Consider the following 18,877-nt stretch of genomic DNA (forward strand, 5'->3'; position numbering starts at 1 on the left):
ACAAGTTTTTCAAAGTCTTGGTTTCAGTATTAGCAATTATAGTTGTTTAAGAAGGTCTTTTTAGCAACTGTAATGACAATATTCTGGTTTAATTCAGATTGTTTTTGACCTCTGTGTTTCACTTCATTATTGCCTAAAATTGATTAAGTTGCAAGTATGCTAAACCTGTTCTTTTATTCATTCATAACACTTGTTCCATTTAATGTGCAAATGAGTAGCGGTGCAACACGACCATTCAGCTTCTAAAGGAGAACTAACAAGGCAGTTTCATTATGTAGATTTCCTGGAATTGCTCTGTCTGTCTGAGAATAAATCCCAATGACTTTCTGTTAATAATGAAACTTTTTTCTGTGACGTTGTCAGTGTATTTGTGAGTATAAATGTGTGTTCACTTTTATCTTCATATGAGACACTGTTTATGTTTTGATTCATAGAAAAATAATAAAATCTGTTGAAAAGTAATTAGTAATTGTCAATTAGTCAATTAGTAATAAAAAGTAATTGTTTTCTGTTTCAGAACGTTGTCTAGAAGACCATGAATTGGTGGTTCAGGTTCAAGCCTCCATGAGCAGCGACAGTAGATTCCTCTTCAGGAAGAACTATGCCAAATATGAATTCTTCAGAAACCCTCTGGTTAGTGCTTTTTTTCCCTCAGATATTAATTCATCAACAATATCATTTTTGACAGATCCTTGTTAAATTATGTTAAAAAAGACCTGAGGCAACATCTCAGGCTGTTTCCACTATTATTGGTTAAACAAGGTATTATGGGTATCTTTATCAAACCACAGCCAGCTCCAAAAAAATCTGATGTGACTGTATTTATTTTCTGTGTAGTGCGACCTGTTGTGACAGGTCTGTTTCTTGATAAACTCTCTTTTGTTACCCTTGTGAAACATTATGACAGCTGACTGAACTAATGACATTTGCATGACGTCTGTTGCTGTCACAACACCTCCGCCCTATAATTATTGTCACAGTCTTTGACAAGTCCCCTTCCCTCTCCTCCGCCAGACATTTTTCCCAGAGCACATGGTTGCGTGGTGCCAGGAAAGCAATCATACAATTCCACCATCTCAACTCCTTCAGGTACGAAGCTTTCTCTCTCTCTCTCTGTCTCTAACTGTCAATCCACCTCTACCTCCTCTTGACACACACACAGTTTTGTTTAGCTCAGAACCACCACCTGCTGCATACTGTACAATCAAGCTGACACACCTCTCCCCTGACCCTTAACAGCATGTCTCACCAGAGGCAGCAGTAATAACTACTGTTGATCCTCTGTTGACACATAACTGTCTCGATACACACACCACAGCCCAACCACCTGTGATGGATGAAATCAGGCCTATGGAAACACAAAGACTACCCTGCAATGCAAGAATATTCTAAATCTTTAAACTATTCCACGTTTTGTAAAGTTACCACCGCAATCTTAATTGTATTTTATTCTAAATTTATGTGAAGCATCCACACAAAGTGACAAATAATTGTGAAGTGGAAGCAAACCTTTTTTATTATTATTATTATTATTATTATTATTATTACAAAGCCACGCCCAACACGTCAGGGAAAAGGTTGTGGATCAGTTTAAGGAAGGTTTAAGTTCTCAAACAAAATCTAGAGCTTTGAACATCTCATAGAGCAATGTTCAATGGCACAACTGCAAATCTACCAAAAGATTTCCACAACTGAGGTGTTTCAATGTGTTAAGGCTAATAGTAGTTGTGCACTTACAAATATGGCCTTGAAGTAGGGCTGGGCGATATGGCTTAAAAATAAAATCTCTGATTTTTTTATACCAAATCCGATTAATCGATTTAGGATATTTTGACGATTTTTGACGCGTACCCCATCTAGTTGGGGACTCTGTTATTAGTTGATGCAGGGGTAGACCAAGCTCAGCCTGTACTTCACTCAGTTCTCTTCGTTTTTTACAACTGGAAGAAAAGGCAGCAGTAGCCTTTTTACAAACCCCTATGGCACGTTCAATCTGTGGGTCCTTCACACCATTCTCTGTATAATAATGAAAACACAAATGCATCAGGTTTACTGTTATAATAAGCTACAATTAACTTACTGGTCAATTTTTACTTTTTTCTCTGATATTATTTTACAGATGTAGGGACAGACAAACACATACTCACATGGTACATGTACATACCATCATGATAAATCTTGATGGTATGTACATACATTTTGTATAAATATGTATTATTTGATGAAAATACATTAATTGCTTATGCATTAAGTGTGCTGTGTATTTTCTGTGGGAAAATGGCCATGAATGCATGTCAAATGACAAAAAAGACGCTATGTATGACATGTATATAAAATACAAAATAAGATTTATGAAATATATATAGATTTGATTCTTACGTATGGCATTATGTAGTTTATGTCCAAAGCACTGGAGGTTTGGCCACCCGATGTCTTTCAGAGCTTTAATAATGTTGGTGCCGCTGTCTGTTGTCATACAGATGAGTCGGACTTCTGAAAGGTTCCAGGAGTCCTTTTAACCCCTCGGCAATGACCTGACTTTTGTGATCATCGGGAAAGTAAGCTGTTTGTAGGCAGACACTTCGTAGAGCCCAGTCATCGTCGACAAGATGCGCAGTCAAACTCATATATGGCTCCATTGTCCAACTGGACCACAAGTCTGTTATGGCAGAGTAAAAACTTACAGCCGCCAGCTCTGTTGCAATCCTTTCACATGTGCAGTTGTACAGGTGGGGCAAGGCAACTTCAGCAAAATATTTCCGGCTAGGTAGTACATACCTTGCGTCTAAAGTTTTCAGCAGGTGAATGAAGCCAGACTTTTCCACTGTATAAATAGGCACAGTATCTTTGGCAATAAACAACGCGACAGCGTCCGTGATCGCTTTCCATCGGGCCCCAGTCTTTTCGTAGGGAACACTGTATGAAAATGATTCCCCTAAGGTGGGTTGTCTCTTGGCAGGGATTTCTGGTCTGTTGCTGTCCTGAGCTTTTCGTAGAGAGCAGCATTTCTCCCACTCCACTGAGTGCTTCAGTTTCAAGTGTTGAAATAAATTCGTAGTGCTTCCACCTTTAGTAGCAACAGGCTTTAAACAGATTTTACAACGTGCTGTGTGTTGCTCCACGTCCGTGGTCGCGAAACCGAACCAGTTCCATATAATTGATGAAGTCGTGCCTTTTTTGGGAACAAGGTCTTCCTTGCTAGATGCCATTTTCGGTGTTTCTGCGAGAGACAGGTCTACTGATGTCACTCAGCTACAGAGGCCCGAGGAGTTCACTGGCGCGACAGAAAACAATTCCGATTTCCCAAAAATTAAATCTTCATTAATTGCAAATTCGAATTAATCGATAAAATCGATTTATCGCCCAGCCCTACCTTGAAGAGTGGCAAGAAGAAAGAGATTACTGAAAGAAAGCCCTAAGAAGTCCCCTGTGAAGTGTGACCTCAGGTCAAATAGGAGACACCACAAGCATAAGGAGGAAGGTGATCTGTTCACATAATACCAAAATGTAACTTTTTGTCATAAATGCAAAATGTTATGTCTTCAGACCCTCTACATTTAGCCTGACTTCAAATTATTTAGATGTGCAAAGCTGGTAGAGACCAAAGACTTGCAGCAACATATGCATTTAAATATCGACTCAGGGGGGGGGGGTGATTACAATTGCATCTTAGACTTTTCAGATTTTTAATCAAGCAATTTGAATAACCAAATTCATTACTTTCTGTTTGTCTATGTATACAGTATAAATGTCTACAAAAACAATTTTAAGTCTTTGGTGACAAAGCGTGCAAAAGGGATTTGAATACTTTTGTAAGGCACTGTAGTTCCTTACTTTTCGTGAAGTTTGCACAGCACAGGTCTGAATGTGTGAAGGAGCTGCATGCATTTCCCTCTCGGTTCTTGTGAACTTGGGGAGCTTTGGTCCTAAAAAATAAATGCAGGTTTATAAGCTGCCGGGCTGTGTCTTTTAGAGCTGTCAGAAACAGATCTTTCTGTTCATCCTCTGCACTCACAGAAAGCTGTTAGCCCTCCTTCTGATTATAGAGATGTGGCACTCGGCATATATTAGGAATTGGAGTGAGCTGGAGCTGTGTCAGGAATTCCCTTTGTTTGACTTCTGCTAAATCCCTGATCTTTTCGCTCAATTAGAGCGCAGTACAAAGCAAGGAGCTCTCTGAACTGAGTTCATCCAGGTGGTTGTAATAATCCAGATGACACAAGAAACATTTGTCAGTGTGAAGTCAAGCGCATGAAGGTGCTGTGGCTCCAAAACAAAGTTGTTTTGAGATATCATTGCGTGTGAATGTGTGCTTTGAGAGTGTTGGAAAATGCATGAGGCCCATGATGATATTCTTTTTCCAAAACACTGCGGAACATGTGCTTCAAATATTGAAGAGGCTTCTGGAACAGTTTGTCTTTAGCCCCAAATCACAGTTCCAAATCAGATTTATTAACTCAAGCTGTCACTTTATTTATTAACTTAACTTGCTTCACCATCTGGTCTCTCAAATTCACACCCTTTGCACGGATGTAGCATGTCACAAAGATAGAAGAACTTTGGATCACATAAAGCTTCTTTACATTTCTCAGCAGTCTCGTGTCATGCTTTTGTTGTCAAATAAAAGATTTCACACCAGTTGAACTTTTTTTAAGATTTTGACACATGTCAACCGAAAACTTAATTGTGTTAACTGGGATTTTATCTTACAGACCAACACAAAGTAACCCATACCCCCCAAATTAAAACGTTGTAGTACCACCTTTAGCTGTAAATACAGCTGCAAGTCTTTTTGTGATATGTCTGTCTCAGATTTGCACTTTTAGAGACTGAAATCTTTGTCGATTCTTATTTGCAAACTGACTCATAAAGATTGAAAGAGAGTATCTTTGAACAACAATCTTCCCATCTAGATAAACATTTTCAATTGGATTTAGGTCTAGGCTTGGACCGTTTTAACATATGACCTTGCTTTGATTGAAGTGCCATCTTCCATATGACTGTTTCTTACCTATTGGGGACTTCCTTTGGCTTCCTTCTTATCATGCCGCATTTGTGCACAACTAACAGTTGTTCTGCCAAGAGATTTTCAAGAGATCTCTCCAGCTCCTTCTTCCTCAGAATTAAACATAGTTTGTGTTGGTCTCTCACATAAAACCTTAAAAAAAATACATTGAAGCTTTTGATTGTAACGTGATAAACAGAGAAAAGTACTTCCGCAAGGCAATGTCATGCTAAGCAACAAACTGGGCTAAAGGACTGGAAACAGGGCTTTCAACAAATGATATTGAGCGGACTGTCACGTACGAAGGTGTCAGGAGTGTTTGGAGTGCAGAAACCTACCAGTCTGTGGTTACCAGTCCTATCAGCTGTCCTGTGGGACCGTCATCTGTGCCAAAGATATTACCAGTACCAATAAATGTATTCATAGAGCCAACTAAATAATTAGAGTCATCCTATAGATATTTGGGTCAGAGCAAGATGGGAAGTTTCTAAATAACGGCTCTGGTCTATAGATAATATTTCACCCCCCCTGGTATTACAACAACAGCAGAGCACATTCAACTGTCATGAAGAAGGCCCCAGAAAATCATTCATATCATTCAACATTGCAGTACACTACAGCTAAGCATGGGCTGCCGGGAGGTTCTAATAATATTATAACCTTAATTACAAATGCCACAGTTTTACAGTATTTACACAAAAATGTATATCATGATCAAATTGCTTTGATTTATTTGTTATTTTGAGGTTGATAAATAAACTTAAGCGTAAATATAGAATAAAAACTTGCCAAATTTATTTTTAGATTGAATTAAACATGCCTGTTGCACAGAATATTATGCCTTTTAATTAACAGAATATAACAAACTGATATTAGCTGGTTAAGGAGTTGCTTAAGTACAGCCTTTAGTGCTTTGTTTTCCAGATGTTGCCTGTAGTTTGCCAGCTGTAGTTTTAAACCAGCATGAAGTATATAAGTGGAGGGGTGGCGCTCCACACCACAAGTGTCTGTTTTTACAACTGGAGATAATTTTACCCAATAAAATGTGTCTTATTTTGTAGGAGCCTAGTTTACCCCAGATTTCCCTCTGTTCTTCCTGTCTATTTTACCGCTACAGCTAACAAGGAGGCTTCAGATGTGGAGTAATTCATCATGGATTCAAACAATAAACATCTTCCTCTTTCCTCTTTCAGAACTTCCTTTCACCCAGCACCTGCCCAGAAATCCAGGGTTATTTGTACATGAAAGAGGTGGGCAGGAAGTCGTGGAAGAAGGTTTACATGTTCCTGCGCCGCTCAGGACTCTACTGCTCTACGAAAGGGACCTCAAAGGTAAATGCAGATTTTTCTTATTATGGGGAGACAAGACTATTGATGATGGTGTCAGTCTCACTGATGCCTCAGGCTGATTCTCGCTTTCATGTTTTGACTGATCAACTCTCTCTGTGTCTAGGAGCCCAGGCATTTACAGTTACTAGCAGACCTGGAGGAAAGCAGTATATTCACTGTCATCACAGGCAAAAAGCAGCATGGTGCACCCACAGACTACACCTTCTGTATCAAAGTGAGTGTCAGATATCGCAAGTCCGATGAAGCTGATTTCATCTCGTAATGGAAAATGATGAAATGTCATGAGTTGAGAAAAGATCCATATCCAGTTAATTACCTTGTCTCAGTAAAGCAATGTCAACGTACACATGTCTCTTCTTAATGATTTTAAATATGCTTTAACTAGGTCTTCTTGTTTCATGAATAACGTTTATCAATATTTAAGGCACGTGTTAGAAATAGGGGTAAACCATGCCATAAGCCCGATCTTTATTCAAACTCTACATATTGGTGATTGGCAGCCCAATAAAGCCAGAGGGGAAATGAAGGAGCTGAGGATGCTGTGTGCAGAGGACGAGCAAAGCAGGACCTGTTGGATGACTGCTTTCCGTATCTTTAAGGTACTTCACCATTACTGTCTAAGATGTAATCCTACTACCACCTTTGTATAATTTGAGGATGGGAAGAGTTTCTGGAACAAGAAAGTAATTCAAAGTGTGTATTTAGGAAATGAAAAGGTTGCTCCCATATGATTATCATGCCAAGTGGAATATGTTTAATATCTCAATGTCAATTTTATTTATATAGCACATTTAACAACAACACTTAATGTTGACCAAAGTGCTTCACATGAAGGTAAATACCAATGAAATAATTACAGATGACAGACATATAGAAATGCACCAGTCAAACAGCTAGAGATCAGAATTGGCCAATTTTCTCTTAATCAGTTCTAATCGGTGATAAGTATTTTTTCTTCCCTTTTTATTAAATGGATCAACACTAAGAACCTTCACCACATTGAGGTTATGTATCGCATCAGTCAGCAGCATATACTTTGATCTGCTTTTTTGAGTTTCATAAAAATCTTGTTAGGTATTAGGACATATGCTTTGATGCACACCTAAGAATATTTCTTTTATTTTCTGTTGAAGTCCAAACCTTTTCATAAACCTACAGGGCATTGTTTCTCTTTTATGTGTTATAGACCATAGGTAAAAAAGACCAAAACTGGACCTCAAATAAAACAGAAAATTAGTACTGACCAGGAAGGGCCTGATCAGTGCATCTGTAGTTTATAGATAACATCGTAGCATTGGATTACATTTTCATCTCTTTTTCTTTACAGTATGGGATTGTACTGTACCAGAACTACAAGGTACCTCAACAAAGAAAAACGTTGCTTTCACACTTCTCAGCTCCTGTGGTAAGTTTTTTTTGGGGGGGCTAAATACTTGTATTATGTGTGTAGTAATATCAAATAAACATACATAGGGTCACATTTCATAAATTAGAATATGAGACCGTTGAGGCTCATTTGTCACATTAAAAGAACATTTTGAAAGAGCATTTAAACAGATATTAAATATACTTTTCATTAAGCCCACATTTCTGTATGAAAAATGTCTGATGTAAACTTTTAATCTTAAATTTCATGTTTTCATTAGCTGTAAGTGGAAAATCATAATAATTAACAGAAGTAAAGGCTTGAAGACACTATTCTCTGTGTAATTAATTTATATAATGTGTATAATCTAACTTAGTGATGTAAGTTCTGAAAAAAATACGTTTTCATAATATTCTAATTTGATAAATATGACATGCAAACAGCATTGTACAGAACCAGTACAGGGTAGAATTTGCCACAATAAAAAAAAGTAGGCCAATGAATGCATTATTAATTTTAGAATTTCAATAAAACAGAAGATAAATACATTAAATAAATAAATGAGCATGATATAATTATTCAGATGTGTGAAGAATATATATATATATATATAAATATATTCAGTACATGTTGAATTATAATTTTTTATTTTGTGAAGGGGATTGGTCTGAATTTGACTCGCTGTGCAGGTTAACCAATCTGAGATTGACTCTTTGACAAGCCAAACGAACAATTCTATTTATTTCATGATGTGCTGCAGCACAGTGACTATTAAAATAATTGAGTAAATACCACAATAATCCTTTGTGATTGGAACGTACAATGATGACTTCTACCTTTGTATATGTTGTGTAATTTTGAAATATTTGGCACTCGGTAGGCCAGCATGTCTTGGGAATAAACTGGTTTCACATTCATAACTGTGTCTGCATCCTTTTTTTTAACTGCTGTGTGTCTCTGGCTCCCCCTAGAGGAGTGTGTCAGAAAACTCCCTCGTGGCAATGGATTTCTCAGGGAGGATAGGCCGGGTGATTGATAACCCAGTCGAAGCTCAGAGTGCTGCCATGGAGGAGGGACATGTGTGGCGGGTGAGAAACAGGCTCAGTTTCAGTTTTGCTACAGAATCATCTCTGTTCTGTTTACATATTCAGAAAATAGATGCATTGCTTAAAAAAAGTGCTTCACAATGAATACTGGATGTAATTGAATTTTTAAAGTGATTTTTGAAAGTTGAGATGTCTCGACTGTTTTTTGTCATGCATTTAGAGCTTAAGATGAATTTACCAGCTTCATTAATGTTTTATTGCATTTACTCACTGTATTTCAATGTATTATTTTTAAATTTAAAAAAATAAATTTTCTGCTAACAAAACCAAACTTTAGTTTCATGTGTATAGAATTACTAGAAATGTCTTCATTGCATTACACAAAGTAATGGCTGCTGTTTTCTGGTTCTGTGGCATTTTCTTCAGAAGAGAAATCGAGTGAATGCTTTAGGTTCCCACAGTCCCTTGCACCAACCTTCGCTAAGCTCAGGTAAATCTCCAGAAACATAGAGAGTGAATAATCTGGTATATTCCATGAGACCTTTTTTACACTGAAATGTTGTTTGATCAACATTTTCTGCATTCTGTGCAGTCATCCACATAGCTCAGCTGTGGTTTTACGGCAAGATAACCAGAGAGGAGTCCCATCGCATTATTCACCAGCAGGGACAAGTAGATGGGTGAGTAAGCTGAAATGAGAGGATTGAAACATTCTCTTGTATATTTCACTGCAGTTTCTCACACACATTTTCCCTTTTTTTTTTACTGTGAAGGTTGTTTCTGCTGAGAGTCAGTCAGAGTAACCCGAAAGCATTTGTACTCACATTGTGCCATCATCAGAAAATCAAACATTTTCAAATCCTACCGGTAAGCATTTCTTATAATGATGTCTTCCTCCTACAAGATTCCATCCAAAAAAAACCCGTGTCAAGATTTAACTACATAAAGGGTTCCTACATAGTGTGAAAAGTCTAGAATTTCAATATATTTGTATGTACATAAAACGACAATAGAGTATGGGAATAAATGGTGTTTTCAGCCTTTATTCCCTATGTGATGGTCTAAAATTTAAATTCATTCAATCATCTATCTATCTATCTATCTATCTATCTATCTATCTATCTATCTATCTATCTATCCATCTATCCATCTATCCATCTATCCATCCATCCATCCATCCATCCATCCATCCATCCATCCATCCATCCATCCATCCATCTATCCATCTATCCATCCATCCATCCATCCATCCATCCATCCATCCATCCATCCATCCATCCATCTATCCATCTATCCATCTATCCATCTATCCATCCATCCATCCATCCATCCATCCATCCATCCATCCATCCATCTATCCATCTATCCATCCATCCATCCGAACAAAATAAATCGGCAAAAGTCTTTCGGTTATGTTGTTAATTACGGTTATAAGTACAGTTTTTTGTTTTTTTTTAAATCTATAGAAGTAAGTCTAACTGTTTTTTTTCTTGTGCCACGTGGTGGGCTTGCATTTACTCAGTGTGAAGAGGACGGCCAGGTCTTCCTCAGCCTCGATGACGGCGTAACCAAATTCACAGACTTGATTCAGCTGGTGGAGTTCTACCAGCTCAACAGAGGGGTCCTGCCTTCTAAACTGAAACACCCATGCACCGTTGTGGCCTTATGACACCTTCAGACGATGTGACTGTCTGAAAATTTACCTGACTCTGCTGAAAAAAACTATCAAAGCAGAGAGGATCTCTCTTTTTCTGCTTGGCTGTTGTCTTTTTCTATTGTGAGTCTGCTGGAGACTGCTGACTGACTGGATTTTTTCCCCCCACTTTTTTCTTGGAAGTTTTGTAGGGGCTGATGCACGACTTGTTTTTGGGGTTCCACTTTTAAGAAACAAAAACGCAGATAAAGGATATGAACACTGCCATTAAGTGTCATCAGTGTTACGAAATGCTCCATGAGATGCCAACAATATTCATCAGTAAGCTTGGGGGCCTCAAGGTCTTTACTCAGAGCTCAAGAACAGACCTTATTTCCATTAAACTGGACAATCAGCAGGACAGTTAAAGCTATTGTGTGGACCACTCTGTTTCCTTCCAACAAACTGCAGTGTCATTCAAGCTATTGATGAAACATTTTAAAAGTATAAACCACAGATGAAGACTCTATTTTCTGTTGGTTTTGAACTCACTCGAGGTGCATATGGTCTTTACTGGTGCATGGCATCTCTTCTGGTGCATAACTCAGCTAGACATCGTGACACCATTCTATGTTATTAATATGAATGGACATGTCTAAAATTTACTGTAAATTAGATCTGAATGCACCTGGAGGTCCTGCATTAAATTCTTTTCAGTTTGTTAAATCTGCACTGTCTACCTTTTTAGACATTCTTTTACAGTATGGTTTCTTTTTTTAAGGAGGCATCAGTTTCCTAAATAATTCAGTTTTAATGTCTAGTTTTCTCCACCGCCTGAATGTTTGCAGATCACTATTAGTCACAACAGATCACTTGGTGATTATCATTCTGGCTTATAAGTCCATCTTCCGAGATTTTTGCTTGGAAATATCCACAAAACAGATGCATTAATTAATGAATGAATTAAGTCATTCAGGTTAAAGTAATCAGCAGCAAAGTCAGAGCAGCTTTACTCAGACAGACAGCTGATTGTATTGTTGAATTTTTAAATTCAGGTAAAGTGATATGAGACTGGGACTGAGACTATCCTTTTTATTTTACTGCATTCATACAGATTTTGCCATTTGAATAAACAGGCACATTTAAAGCCTAGGTTAGCATAACTGCAGGTGAGCATGACTTCTACCATTCATTAAAGAGTTTCCGACAAACATCTGTAAGACCCATTTCACACTTGGCTACAACCGCAATGCAATAATAAAAATTGGTCTTTGCAGGTTACTGGAAAGGTCTGCAATGTTCGTCCATAATAAATGTGATGGATTGTGAAATTTGAGCAGAAGGGTTAAGATTGTGGTGGTTCATAAAGTAAGTGGTTCATAAACCACAGGCTACAGCCTCATTATGACTACGTTGGGCTGGGGAGAAGCAACCACACCTACAAACTGTGCATATAAGTATTTGTTAGGAAACCGGGGGGAGGAGGTTGTGAGCTTTTCAATCTGCATTTCAAATGGGAAATAGATTTGTAAGAGAAGCCTTGGCATCATATTTAGACACTAGAAGGGGAAAAGGGAGCAGGAGGAAGAAAAAGTGCAGACATTGCCTCATATTGTTTATAATGTAATATAACTGGATGTTGTTTATAATCTAATTTTGCAATAGATAACTCATGAAAGAGCAATTTTAGGCTTCAGCCCCACAGTGTGATCAGCTCATCAGAAGATCTCTGGGTCTGTCGTGGGTCCAGGGGGGCAGGTCTGTGGCTCCTCTCACTCACTATTGCATATTTTTATGGAGAAACCTTTTATACACAAGCAAGCTTACACTTACACCCACAGGTGTTTGGATTCAGGTGTTAACAGATACACATATGTTCCATATTGAGCTGCAGTTGCCACTAAATACATCTTGCATTCATTAGTACTCTGTACTTTTTGGTAATATTTCTGTTATATGTTTCTGCAGGTGTAGAAGTAGTCTTCTAGAGTGTTATCTTGTATTCCTCTCATCCTCCTTTCTCTCTTCTCTCCCTTTTTCCTTTTTGCCCGACCTCTCTCTCTTTCTCGCTCCTTTTTTTTCCCTTTTCGTTTCCATCTCCGTATCCATTGCAGTTGAAATAATCCCAAAGCAGTTTCTAATAAAGTTTTTTTTTTATGTATATCAAGCGGAGCATTAAAGCATTAGCTGTAATGCTCCACTTGTGAAATTAAATCTTTGGGCTACTTCTTGTCACTCAGACAACAATTCTGAGCGCTACTCTACTGGGCAGGACAGATAAGAAAAAGGAATGATGGCACGCTTGCTTGTGCATAGTACTTTGTAGAGAAACCCCCTTCAGGAGAATCCCCTCATGCTGCTGATAAGCTGACCAAGGTGCGGTATTGTCTTCTTCTCCAAATCAAGGCAGACACTGATGGTGGAGGTGGAGAAATCTCTCATTTACATAGGAAAAATTATCGATTATAAGGAAAGTAGTTGTAATATGGAGGCAATGTTGTGTGATAGCTGGAAAGGCAGAAGGTCAAACCTATTTGCTGAGTACTAGGAGTGCAGAAGCATCAGGATTGTCTTCAACATTTAAATGTTTTTTCTTTTCAATAGTTTTAACAACTCATACAGATCCTGGGGACTGTCAGCTGCTCTTTATCCAGTGTGAAACGGGCCTTACCAACTCACGGGAAACTCAAACAGAATGCTGTAGATTGTGTGAGCAACATTAATCCCTTATTGTTGCCTAATTTTTACCTTTGTTCCGGCCAGCTGAGAAATATGGCTAGTGTCCTCCATTTTCCATAAAGTGTGGCCTTTTTCCCCCCTTTGGCTTACTTGTACGCAAACAATGTCAAATACCTCCTCAACAGCGCGCTCCTTCTATCATCAAATGGCAAAATCTATGGAAGCTGCTGGTAAATGTGAATGGTATCTGTAAAAACCGAAGCACATTTAAAATACATTTATAACAAAGGGTGTAGACCTTCTCTGCCTCTTTTTCTTATTACATTTTATGTAGCCTGCTTTTGAATGTTGCAAATAGGAAATGGATTGATTAAGATATCAGTGGGGTCTATTTTAATTAATTCAAGTAATATCTGTTTATTTCTCACACTCAGAACATCAGCCTGTAACAGCAGGTCCAGTTGTTGGAAATGTTTGCTTAAAAGGTTTCTGACTTGATTTCTTTTTGTGATTGGCCAAGACTATGTTTCTGTTATTAACTATAGATAAAGGAGAGCTTTCTATAAACAGGAAACCAGATGAATAGCAAAACCCATTTCACCATAAACTCAACATGTAAGCTTAAAAGTTCTTTCTTTTTGTCACTTCACACAAGCTGCTGCCAATGTTTAGACTATCCTGCTGTGAAATGGCCCACATGAATAGTAGTCTTTTTTATTCATTTGTACTCCTGAAATCTCTTGATTTTTCTCTTTGTTGTCTTTAGTTCAGGGCTTTTTTTGTTGTTGCCTTGTTTAGCTAAGTAGTCAGCAGAGTTTTAGGTTTATGTTCTTTTGTACATCGACAGCCATCTTTTATTGACCAGCAGGTTGTTAAAGAATTTATGTTTATGAACTGAGATGCAGAATAGCAGCACAATGTGTGCGAGTTCACCATAATTTATCTAAGATGCAATGACATTTTTATTTTTTTTATTTGTTTGTCTGGTTTTTGTGTATTTATTTATCTGGATGTGACTGATTACTTGAAAATCTTAGATTTGTTTTGTTCTTTACTGTCTTCGCTTGTCATTACCATGAAATCATTGTGACTATTATAATTGTAACGACATTACCAGAAGTGATGTTTTCCTTTTTGCTTTGAATATCCAAAACATTCTAGATACGCCAGTCAGAATTTTGTGGCCAGTTTTCTATCTCCCATTTTTGTATGAATGTTTTGACCTTCAAATATTGATTTTAGCCTATTCCATTTCATCTTTCAAAAATATAGGATAAGCAGATATATCAAGCGCTATGTGAGAGAGCAATCACTGTGAAACTGTTATATTTTCTAACAAAGATAAAATGATTATGGGGTTCACATTTTAAACTTGCTTTACAATCATTAGTGATTAGCATAATTAGATATACTAAAACAGCAGTAATATTTAAAACAAAGACAAGATGATTATGGGAATAACATTATAAGTTGGTTTTAACATTGTACATTGTCCTTTTTAAGAATTACTAAAACAGCAGTCTCCTTGTGTATTTTCTACAGAATGTAGAATTCCTAAGAGATTCCTAACATTTCCAAATCCTTCGTGATCCAGGACAGAGGTTAAGAGCTAAAAATAATAAATGTGGCTCTACTCTGTTTTTGACTTTGTTATCTGCTGAAAGTCTCACTCTCTCTCACTCTCTTGCAGCCTAAATTAACCACAGGCATGTCTCATCATGTGATTAAAAAAGCTCAGTTCCTTTCTAAATAGCTTACATATCTGCACTTCTTTTGACTTTTATTCTAAACACCTTATTGAAAGATGTTATCTAAAAATAGATAACATCAATTTTTCTTCCCTCAATAACTGTTTCCACCCCAAAAAGTATAATTTTCAGTGCCACCGGGTAGTGTTTGGTATGGTTGGTTCATTGACTTGAAAAATAGGTTTCCACCAGCTGGTCAGGGGTCCAGACTGATCAAGCTGAAAATCTGCCCAGTTTGGTCACCAGACCATGTCTCGGTGGATATCTTAAAATGTAGATTTAAACAACAAGTGTTAAAAGGTGATGTTTAAAGCACACTGACAATAACAATGTCAAATGTGACCTCCAGAATGGATGACAAGATGAATGTTATGAAACTGAAAAAACACAAAGAAAAATAACAGTGTTTCCTACCACAAATATCGTTAAATATTTTTAAACCACCTCTTTCTTCAACCCTCCCCCACCAAAAAGTTGGTTAAAGGTGTAACTTAAGAAAACCACTAGATGTCACAATAGAGGATCTTATAACTAAAGATAGAAAGTGACAACAGAAACCTAATTCAAAGCTCATCACTCATCCCTAAAACCTCTGTCTATATGGATGGCATAAACTGGCCTTAATGGACACAGAAGGTATCTTTCGGTTGGAGCCTTTTTACCTCAAAGTTGCTAAGTCAGTGGAGAATAACAACAGGGCTTAGGAAGTTTAGAGAATTGCATGCAAACACAAGCAGCCTTAACAAACTTTGAAAACAAGTGCTTGAAAACATGCAAGAGCAGATAGTAACTGGCAACTGGGTAAGAACATCAGTACACGGCTGTAACCTTGCACAGCAATTAGCTGTTTGTGACTTCCTAAGGATTTATTATAATAGTTTAAAAGACAATTTCAATTCAAACCAACTGCCTCCTTTTTTTTTAAATAACATTTTATTTAGAATTTAAATAATAGTAAGTAAACCACCTAAAAAATCAGAGAATAACCCCAAGGCCTTAAAGGCAGAATTTTAGAGGTAGATATAGATATAGAGTAAAACATAATCACAATATACAGTTTAAAATACTAGGATTAGACTCATTAGTGTATATAAGCCCTCCAACTGACACTATAAAACATTCTGCACATTTTATTCATATAAAACAGCCTAAATGTGGAACTAGAGCTCAATTTGTGAAATTCAGCCATTCAAACTGTCCATGGAGATATTTGAGTGATGATAAAACTAATGAATGGAATCTTCTGAAACCTGGGAAACACATTTTTAAATATCATGCATCAATCTTTAACTGACAACAAGTAAAAAACAACAGATCTAATGTATGGTTAAGTTTAGGTGAGCCTCTAGGTTCATGACCATGAATTTGACCATAATCACTTTCATTTCATCAAGCAAAATGTTAAGAACTCTCAGCCTGAATCAGTCACCTGCAGTGTTTGACTTTAGCTCTCATATTGAGGTAAAACTACAACAGTTCAAAATATGCAATTAAAAATGTATGTACTTGTATGTTTGATTGCTTTAATTTATAAGAAATCTGAACAGAACATTTTTTTTCTATTTAAAAATAAAATATATATATAAAAAAAAACCACCAATAGTCAGCTTTTTATGTACTTTATAAATAACATTTATAAAGTACATAAAAAGTAATTTGAAGTAGGGCAAAATGGCCTTCAAATCTGGTTAAAATTTAAAAACAACCGGGAACATATTTCCAGCTTTTTTTCTTTTTGAGTGAGTTTAAATTAATTTGTATTTTTACAGCTGTCTCAGAGCAAGATAATCTGGTTGCACAAATGGGTAGGGTGAAAACAAAATCCATATAAACTATTATGCATTTCAGGGAATGTAAACAGGAAAACAGTAACTTCGCTTTTTTTGTTAATATTCATGTGCTTTGCTTCAGTCTGTAAATAGTTGGTTGGCTTATTGTAATCTTTTCAGGTATTTTTGTAAAAAAATAAGGGACTGATATATTCTGTTTATTGATATTAGAATAAAATGCTAATACCTTGATACAAAAAAATGTTAAATGTGTTTTTATTTGCTGTTCTGGGCTGAGGGTTGTATAAACTCATCATCTGCATGAAACTGATTTTGGACTTTTAATGATGCATTTGAACTGTTCTTTCTCTAGGGTGAACTGATGATAGAACCAACAATTTATTAAATTTGAAACACAAGTTTGAATTTATAAATTTTTTTTCGACTCCACAGAGTGTCAAAAATTATACCTAGTGGTGTGGTGTAAGGTACATCCATAATAATTTTTGGTTGACTGGTGTTAAGCAATTCTTACCTCAACCACACTCGCTGTGTATTCATCACAAAGCATTTGGCTTCATTTCTCCAGGATATTTGTCCACTTCTTTTTTTTTTTTAAATGGTCAAGCTCAATTAAAATGGTTTGTGTTCCGGCACAGACAATGCTTTTCTATATAGTTGAGATCAGCGCTGGTGTGAGGCTTTTTGGGAAGCCTAATGGCAGTAATGGTGATTTAAACAACAGGGGTAGAATAATGAATGATGCATTAGTTGGAATTTTCAGACTTTTCCACATTTTTATCCTTTAGCAAAAGTCAAAGTTTTCAAAGGGTTTGCAAAGGATCACAATGATTGTACAACAGTATCAGTCTGAAGAATGTTACAATAACTTCCAGAGCATTATATAGCAGGACACATTAAAGGGAGTCATTGGATAAATCTAAACTTTCAAAATGTTCAGTTAGCTCAAAAACCAAACAACTCACCATCAAAGAACACCACATACACAGTGAAAAATTGTAGTGGCAGAATAATGCTCTTGGGGTTCTTTTTTCCAGATGAAACTAGGGTTTTGTTTGTTTCAGATGAAACTTGAGTTTCTTTTTTTTCAGTTGAAATTCCGTTTTATTTTTTTCAGACGGTATTGGGGTTTTATCAGGGTGGATAAAATTATGTACAGTTCCAGAAATTATGAACAGTTTTTGCTGTGTTAGAACTTATTCTACATGATGTGGTGCATCTGGTAACTTTAAAGGTCAAATTCTACAGGAACAGAGATTATCCACTAGATGGTGCTGTGCTACAAAAAGGTTTAATGGAAACCAAAATGGAATAGAGGCACTGAAAGTTTTCATTCTGTGAACATACTCAAGAAAAGTCTACCTCCAGCAAATGACTAACTGTGAAATTTATAGGTAGTGATCTTGTGAATAGCTGGTAAATGTGGTAAATGTGTAGCATGCTTTAGAAACTGACCTTTTGACACCAGCTGGGTGTCACAACACTCGGTTTATCAGTCTTGCAAACATCTGACTGCACTGTTCAATGGTTAGGATTAATTGGAATGTATGAACCTAACGTTTGTGAAGTGCCTTGAGACAACATGTGTTGTGAATTGGCGCTATATAAATAAACTGAATTGAATAGCTGGTTTAATTGTTATTGTGCATAAAGATGTTGACAAAGATTAGCATTTCTGTAGACACATTACCTCCGTAAATACACAACCATGTGTATAACTATGTCGGCATTTCACCAGAAAGGGATTTAATTACTTTTGAAAAACCTTTGGCTACATTTGAAGGTTCAAATCATCTGGAAGAGTATTAGGGTCACTGAAAAACAAAATCACAATTTTGACTTTGACTGGAAGCAACTAGGAGCAACCAGCTTCAATGACATAGATGTGAGTTGTGCAGGAGAACAACTAACTTTATGCAGGAAATGGCCAGGGGGTCCCCAAAGACGTACGAATGAACAATTTATTTCAGACACATACATAAACACACACATATATATATATATATATATATATGTGTGTGTATATAAATGTACACACACATATACACACACATATATATATGTTTGTGTATATAAATGTACACACACATATATATATATATATATATATATATATATACACACACAAACACACACATATATATATACACACACACACATATATATATATATATATATATATATATATATATATATATATATATATATATATATATTTATATATATACATACACACACACACACACACACACACATACAGT

At 36.6% G+C, this 18,877-nt stretch overlaps 1 protein-coding gene across 3 annotated transcripts in view; it reads left to right on the plus strand.

Moving 5' to 3' along the window:
- grb10b (growth factor receptor-bound protein 10b) overlaps positions 1-11,128 on the plus strand; it is an 84,680-nt gene extending 73,552 nt beyond the window's left edge. For all 3 annotated transcript variants that reach the window (XM_047360899.1, XM_047360900.1, XM_047360901.1), the window contains 11 exons: positions 518-633; positions 1,015-1,089; positions 6,199-6,336; positions 6,458-6,568; positions 6,855-6,953; positions 7,682-7,759; positions 8,692-8,808; positions 9,193-9,256; positions 9,359-9,446; positions 9,540-9,633; positions 10,289-11,128. In XM_047360899.1, the coding sequence (XP_047216855.1) occupies positions 518-633; positions 1,015-1,089; positions 6,199-6,336; positions 6,458-6,568; positions 6,855-6,953; positions 7,682-7,759; positions 8,692-8,808; positions 9,193-9,256; positions 9,359-9,446; positions 9,540-9,633; positions 10,289-10,435 (1,127 nt within the window). In that variant the 3' untranslated portion in view covers positions 10,436-11,128. The remainder of the gene's footprint in view (positions 1-517; positions 634-1,014; positions 1,090-6,198; positions 6,337-6,457; positions 6,569-6,854; positions 6,954-7,681; positions 7,760-8,691; positions 8,809-9,192; positions 9,257-9,358; positions 9,447-9,539; positions 9,634-10,288) is intronic.
- Positions 11,129-18,877: the final 7,749 nt, after the last annotated feature.

This window comes from Girardinichthys multiradiatus, chromosome 3 (assembly GCF_021462225.1).
Source record: "Girardinichthys multiradiatus isolate DD_20200921_A chromosome 3, DD_fGirMul_XY1, whole genome shotgun sequence".
Lineage (NCBI taxonomy): Eukaryota > Metazoa > Chordata > Actinopteri > Cyprinodontiformes > Goodeidae > Girardinichthys > Girardinichthys multiradiatus.